The sequence below is a fragment of the Corylus avellana genome, chromosome ca4 (genome assembly GCF_901000735.1).
Source record: "Corylus avellana chromosome ca4, CavTom2PMs-1.0".
NCBI classification, from domain to species: Eukaryota; Viridiplantae; Streptophyta; class Magnoliopsida; order Fagales; family Betulaceae; genus Corylus; species Corylus avellana.
Window position 1 is genome coordinate 6,529,112 of NC_081544.1, and position 8,141 is coordinate 6,537,252.

Here is an 8,141-nt window from a genome sequence, read left to right on the forward strand (position 1 = left end):
ATTAACCAAAAACAAAACAAACCCATCACAAATTCACGAGAATTGGATCAATTACCTGCGGCGGAAAGAACCCAAGCAAGTTGAGAAAGCCAGAGGGGCTCAACCCAGGTGGAATTGTAAACAATGGTGACCGAGCAACCATCAAATTCATGGGCCTGCCCTGCTTAAACCCAGAACCCGTATCGGAACCCTGTTTAGCGGAAGAACTGTCGGTGGAATTGTCAGCAAAGAAGCTAGGCCTGGCGAGCGGGGAGGCCATGGCTCCCGTGAGTAGCTGAGAGAAGGAACGAAAATCTCCATCCGCGCAGCCGTCGGAGAAGAAGCTGGACACCAGAGTCATGGGTCTCGAGCTCGCTCTGGCTCCACCCGTGAAGAGGTCTCCATGAATGGACGCGGGGTAGCGTTATCGTAGGACGCGCTGTTGCTGGCGCCGGCACCGAAACTCTCCTATAATCGTCCTTCTTCACTGTACCCCAACCCCTATGGGGTGACTTGCGGCCACCCCCAAGGGTAAGGGGTGGCTTTCCGGCTACCCCTTCAAATTTTTTTCCTTTTTAGATTTAATTTTTTAATTAAATTAATAAAAAATTATTATGTTGACGTGGTAAAATGGTACATTATGATTGGGACTAACATGCATTATACAATTTTGAGAATATTTAACGGTGAAGATTTATTTGGCATTTCTATTAACCTAGTGAGTAAAAAAAAAAATTAAAAATTTTACAGTTTTGACGGGTTGACTCAAGGATTTATATATATTTACCCTAGAATTAATGTAACTTAAGACTGCATATGCATAAATGTCACACACATATATAAAGATATGCCCAACATTCTAATAAATTTATGAAAATAAACAACTTTATAAATAAGCCGAAAATGTCATACAAAATAAATTGGATTTAGGGCACTATCCCTAACAATCTTTCACTTTCCCTCAAATCCAATTTGACATACATTCTTAAACCCATTCTCTTTAGGTGAGACTCAAAAGTGTTTTATCATCCTTCATACATTAATTTCAAATGCCATTTCCTAAACACCACTTTCAAATGTCATTTCCTAAAGATTGCTTGGAAGCTTCTTAATGAGAATCATGATGCTTTGCAGTATCCCTTTTGCAAAGGTCCTCAATAAACTCTCATTCATATTTTGCTTGAGTGGTCCTGTGCAAAATTCTTTGGACGATCTCAAAGTGGCCTATCATCGATCACCAATGCTTTCTCCAATCACCCCATCACTGCCTGGATTGCTACTATTTTAAAGCCCATCACTGCCTGCATTTTTTTCTTTTTATTTATACATACTTTTTAATATAATTTGCATTAATTAAAAAAATATAGAATATATTTATTAACTGAATTAAAAAAACTTCTACATTCTAATTAAATTGAGCTAAAAAGTCTTTGGTTGATCACATGGCTAGAACTAGAAGGTTCTCTCGAATAAATTTTCTCTTACGTATTCCCCACTCCCCAGTCCCTCCCTCTTTTTGACTTGACCGTTTCAGCATGTTGGGTCTCTCTGTTCACTGTTGAGACCTGTACATATCAACTAATCAATTAAATGACAATTTTTTTAACCAACAATTAAAAGTGTCTAGTCTTATGATTAAAAGATAAAATAAGTTCTTAGACTTAAAAGAAATATAAACTTTCACAGAGTGTTCCAAATAAATTCTCCAAGTTGATAATAATTCAATTGATTCTATATTTTAGATTACAAATTAAAAGTAAACTAATATATATATATATATATATATATATATATATAAAAGAGACCTACTTGTGGAGAAAGTAAACATAATTTTAGTACCGGATCCGGCTTACATGTTGTTATTAAAATAACAGCATGTATGTTGTAGTGTAAGCAACGGTCAAGATTGAGTCTCAAAGTTAACTTATTTTTAAAAGCTTTCAATAGGAGAAAGAAAATTAGAAGAGATTTTTTTGAAATTTAATTTTGACCGTTGCTTACACTACAGCATGTAAGCCAGATCCCCTAATACCAATAGTAAACACAATCCTAATAAGAAAATGAAATATTTAAAGTAACTTTAATCTTAGTAAAAAAATGAAATAAAGTTCAATTGTTTCAATATTATTTTTAATATTTTTCCTATTTTCGTTTTTACTAAAAAGTTAAATATGAGTAAATTTTTTCCATATCAAACAACAAGCTCAGACCACTTTATTAAGTCTTCCACTTTATTCATTTTTTCATAGACTACTGCCAGTCTGCCAATTACTCAGACCCAACCACCCCACCAATTAAGCTCAAATCATGCATGACTAGTCCTGGAGTTTCTCCTACGCACTCGCACGACTCGAACCTGCTTTATATAATCTTATTACAGTCTGCAATTTCTTCTCAGACCCAATCTCCATTCCAAAGCTCCAATCATGGCTTTTTACATCTTCAAAAACAAACATTTCCCATTTCCAAAGCCCCAAATCCTCTTTTTTCTCTTCATCCTCACCGATTTCTTCTCACCACTACACCCATTCACCACTGCTATATCCTTCAACTTCACCAGTTTCACTTTTGATGACTCCCGTATAAAATACGAGAGAGCTTTCCCAATAAACCAAGTCATCCAACTCACCACCAACAACAACGGAAAAGATGTAGTTGGTCGAGCCACGTATTTTAGTCCCATGCACCTGTGGGACAAAGCATCTGGAAACCTCACAGATTTCACTACCCATTTTTCCTTTGTCATTGATTCTCAAAATTGTACTCGTTATGGAGATGGGCTTGCGTTCTTCCTAGCACCTAACGGCTCAACAATTCCTGATGTCCAAGGACGTGGCGCTATGGGTCTCACAACCAAAAACCAGACATTAAACTCGACGGCAAATCCTTTCGTCGCTGTAGAGTTTGACATCTGCTCACAGTTAAACGACTGGGATCCGCAGGGCGAACATGTAGGTATTGATATAAACTCTATGAAATCTGTTGCTTATGTGTCATGGCCGGGGAGTAGAATTTCTATTATTGAAGGGAGAACCAATGAAGCTCGGATTAGTTATAATTCTAGTTCTCATAATTTGAGTGTTCTCTTCACCGGTGTCATAGATAATACTACTGTATGGCAATCCCTTTCTTATAAAGTTGGTTTGAGCCATTACTTACCCGAATGGGTAACTTTTGGATTCTCAGCTGCAACAGGATCTGCTACTGCATTGCATACCATTCAAACATGGGATTTTAGTTCGGAAGATATTGTTACCAAACCAACAGAGGTAGGCAGTTCGAGCTCGAATCCTGCCCCCAACCCAAGGAAAAGCAACAGGTTAGGATTAGCGGTGGGGTTGGGTGTTGGTGGATCTGTTTTGCTTGGTGGGTGTGCTTTAATTCTATTTGGGTTGTGGAAGAGGAGTAGGAGTCACACAGAAGAGGATCTTGCCTTTGATAGGTACATGGATGAGGAATTTCAAAGGGGGACAGGACCAAAGAAGTTCTCATTTAGTGATTTGGTTCGTGCCACCAACAATTTCAATGATAGAGAAAAGCTAGGTCAGGGAGGATTTGGTGGGGTTTATAGAGGATACTTAAGTGACTCAAACTCGTTCGTTGCTGTTAAGAGGATATCAAAAGGGTCTAAACAGGGGATAAAGGAGTATGCATCAGAAGTAAAAATCATTAGTCGATTGAGACATAAGAATTTGGTGCAACTTATTGGCTGGTGCCATGAAAGAGGAAAACTCTCACTCATCTATGAGTTCATGCCCAATGGAAGCTTAGATACACATCTCTTTACAGTAGAAAGCTTATTGACATGGGCAATGAGGTACAAAGTTGCTCAAGGATTGGCGTCAGCATTGCTTTACTTGCATGAAGAATGGGAACAGTGTGTTGTGCATAGGGATATAAAATCGAGCAACATTATGCTTGATTCAAACTTCAATGTTAAACTTGGGGATTTTGGGCTAGCAAGGCTTGTGGACCATGTGAAAGGGTCACAAACTACCGTTTTGGCAGGCACCATGGGCTACATGGCTCCTGAATGCGTCACAACTGGTAATGCTAGTAAAGAGTCGGATGTCTATAGTTTTGGAATTGTTGCTCTCGAGATTGCTTGTGGAAGAAAACCAATCAACCCCAATGCCCCTCAAGATCAAGTAGTCATGGTGGAATGGGTTTGGGAGCTCTATGGAATAGGAAAGGTACTTGAGGCAGTTGACCCAAGGCTGGGTGGAGATTTTGATGAGCAGCAAATGGAACGCTTGATGATTGTTGGGCTTTGGTGTGCTCACCCTGATCGAAACCTTAGGCCTTCAATAAGGGAAACAATTCATGTTCTCAATTTTGAGGCCCCATTACCCATCCTCCCATTAGATATGCCGAGACCAACACATCTTGCTCTAGCTGGGAATAGACATGCAATGTCATCACTTTCTATTTCCTGTGTCGTTACTGATTTTGAGGGAGAACGAAATCCATATTCAAGTAATAGATACACCAATTCCTCACAGTCTACATCATATGCTGCAGTTCCTCCACCTGCATCGCTTTTGCATACATGCTAAATGGTGAGAGGTTCACTTTATTTGGGATTCTTATTGTTGTGTGTAGATGTTCATTTTTCTCCTACATTGTCACTTTTGTGTGTTTCATTTTACATTTTAGTTGAACCAATGCTCAAAATGTTTTAGAATGTAAATGATATACATTTGTATGTGCTTTCTACCTTAAATATGAATTTCATACAATACATGTATAGACAACCTAACAGTCCCAAACTGTGACCTTGCGATGGATTGAACATCGTAATCATAATTATATCATATACTATGCATTAAAACAGAAATTCTTAAGATAATAAATTAGAATTGTAATAAGTAGTAGTCTAAAATATTAACAAGTGCCCCTTTAAATTTTGACAATTAGTGTTTTAAAGACCCTTAAATTGTGACAAATTGCATGTTTAAATAAAACCCACTTACCAACTGTAAAAGTTGAAAGCTTACGTAACTAATAAATAAGACTTTTACGGGAATACCATGTTAAGTCATTGTTTAAGATAATGATTATTTAATCAATATTTTAACTATGATTGTTACAAAATCTTACCAATTTTGGCTTGAATTTTGTTGCCAACGACTAGCAAACCAATGATAAGTTGTTACTCTCTCGCTTTGAATAAAATAAAATAAAATTAAAAAAAAATAAAAATGATAAGTTGATTTTGTATCCCAAAAAGAATTATTTTTATTTTTATTTTTTAAATAAGTACATCAAAAGACAGGTCTAGCTTAATCTATAAGTATAAGTAATCTTAAATTTTTTTACTTTTTCATACAAAAAATTCAAAACTTCTATTTACTTTATATGATATCATATCAATCATTTTTAAACAAAAAATGTACTATACACAAGTCCATTGCCAAAACAGATTCTTTTAAATATATATATTTTGTTTTTCCAAACCATCAAAACATTAATAAACAAATTTCAACCTAAAACACTTAAAAATAACCACGAAACAAATTTCATCTTTATATATCATATTTAGACTTTTGAGCAAAGCATGGCGTGCTTCTTGGTTTGGAGAAAAGGGAGACTTGCTTGTCAGTTGTCAAATTAAAGAGGAGCTGACACAGATTAATTGGATACACCGCTAGTCCTTCATGTTGCGTTGAGTATATTTATGATCACACCCAAACTTGTTTTCTCCCTTCTTAAAAAAAAAAAAAAAAAAAAAAAAATCAATCTCCTTAATTTCAAATTTTTTACCAAATAACTTCTTCTTCCCTTTTTTTTTTTAAAAAAAAAAAAAAAAATTTTTAATTTTTTTTTTTATAAAAAATTCAAAACTCATTTTTAGTTTCCGTCAGTGGATGCAGGCTTATTAAGCCGAACCACTTAAATCTTTGTGCCGTGTGTGATTGCTTATCTTTATTATTTTGCATTCTTCTTAATTTTCGCATCTCACAGGTCTTGAATAATATGATTAATTTCGTAACAACATGTATACATTTCCTAACAACATGTATGATGTATAGACAACCTAACGATCCCAAATTGTGATGGATTGAACATCACAATTATAATATCATATACTATGTATAATAGCGAAAGCATTTAAAAAATTAATTTTGAATTGTGATATGTAGTAGTCTAAAATGATAACAAACGCCTCTTTAAATTTTGACAAATTTGACTTGGTTTGCATTGCCAACAAGTCGCATGCCAATGATAATTTGATTTTGTATCCAAAAAGGTCGGTATTAATGATAAATTAGTGATTATTATCACTAATTAATCAGATACTCATATATTTATTAAGAAATTGGTTGGTGCCTATTTGTATAAGAGAAGTGCTAGAGAACCAAAGAGTTCAACTCAAAAAAAATTCTAAACTGACGTAGCAGACAAGGGAGAGAGAATAGTATTTTTTTAATTTAAAAACTATTGCCACGTCATTTTGAAATTTTTTTTGGGTTCAACTCTTTGGCTCTCTAGCACTTCTCTTTGTATAATTGTATCCATTTGGCAAAGGCACATGAAAATTCACCTCAATACATTGATTCTCAACAACCTGGAAAATGTTTTAATCTTTTTAAATGTGGTAGTCTATATAAGTAATCCTAAAGTCTATGATGTCTGAGACAAGAAACACTAAAGTCCATAGCACCATGGGTCTGGTTGAAAGATATGGTTGGGATAATGATTTTTATCATTTCTCGTGTTAAATAAATAACATTTTTCTTCTGACAAATAAAGCCGGAATCTTTAAATTGGATAATTAAAGCCTTAAGTTTGCTTTGATCTGAATTTCAATTGATGAACAACAAATGGACTAGTCAATTGCAATTATTTATCGAATTCAAATATGCTCGCCTGTTAGGGCGAGGACATGGCATTCTTGATGATTGGTAGGCTTTGGTGTGATAATTTTTATTTTGTTTTTGTGATAATTTTTTTTTTAATTTTAATTTATATTCTTTAAATCATCAAAACATAATTCCAAATCCTTTTTTTTTTTTTTCTTAGTATTCATAATTTTAAAAACAATAGAAAAAAATATGAAAACATCGCACACCCAAACAAGTGCCTTGAGGAATATAGGCTATGTTGTATGCATGGCCAATGCCTTGGCAATTTAAGGTATTTATTTCCTTTTTTCGTTGGATCGCTATACGTATATTAATGGATGGCTTTTCTCATAATCAATTTAATAATTTTTCCTAACTTATTTACACTAAATACGGGACGGTTCTATGAGTTTATATATGCTATGTTGTAATCCACATATTAAAAAGGCTACAAATTCAGTACAAACTGATTTATTAAAAATATCTTCAATTCAATCTCTAAAAACGATTAAAAAATAGATCGACTAAAAACATATGCTATTAAAACATATATATATATATATATATATATATAAACACGTCACTTCTAGACTTCTAGATGTTGGTTTGTATAAAATTTCTTATAAATTATTCTATTCCAAGGACAGTCAAGTTGATTGGTTAACGGTCTCTCCAATAATTTCAATGAGAGACTCTGTTTTAGTCACCGTGGAGTACAGAATTTGTGACACAGGACAAGAGCAACGCGGGACTAGTTTTATTAGTAAACTTCTATTAGTTTTTCACCTAAATTTTAGTTGAAATAGTGAAAGATAGAAAACAATATAAATTAAATAATTATATTCATTATTTTTTATCAGTTTAAATTTAATATAAAATCAGAACAAAACTCTTGAAACCAAACCTTGTATACTTTATCCAAATTTTAGTTGAATATGTATAGTAGGTGTTGGACCGTACTAATTAAACATAAGGTTCTTATGTTGAGCCCTTTTACAAGTGCTATATCTTTCAACATCATTGATTTCAAATCTTGTAACTCCCGGATAAGATATGGGAGAGCTTTCTCTAAATCCAATCATCCAACTCACAGGCAACAAGACCATATCATTGCTTTCGGTTGTGGGCCAAGGCATTCGGAATCCTCGCAATTTTCACTATCTCCGGCCCCACTGTAGCCCGTGTTGGGGAGTTGAACGGTTTGAAAATTTTTACCAAGAATACATTAATATACATATTTGAACATCATTTTAGTCCAAAAACTTAAGTTAATGGGCTTAAGTCCACTTCGATATATTAACTATTCTTTTTCTTTAT

At 34.3% G+C, this 8,141-nt stretch overlaps 1 protein-coding gene across 1 annotated transcript; it reads left to right on the forward strand.

Moving 5' to 3' along the window:
- Window positions 1-2,626: 2,626 nt before the first annotated feature.
- Window positions 2,627-4,567, forward strand: LOC132176956 (L-type lectin-domain containing receptor kinase IX.1-like). Its single transcript, XM_059589123.1, has 2 exons — window positions 2,627-3,216; window positions 3,253-4,567. Exons 1-2 carry the CDS (start codon window positions 2,661-2,663, stop codon window positions 4,533-4,535), a joined length of 1,839 nt encoding a protein of 612 aa, XP_059445106.1. The 5' UTR covers window positions 2,627-2,660; the 3' UTR covers window positions 4,536-4,567.
- Window positions 4,568-8,141: the final 3,574 nt, after the last annotated feature.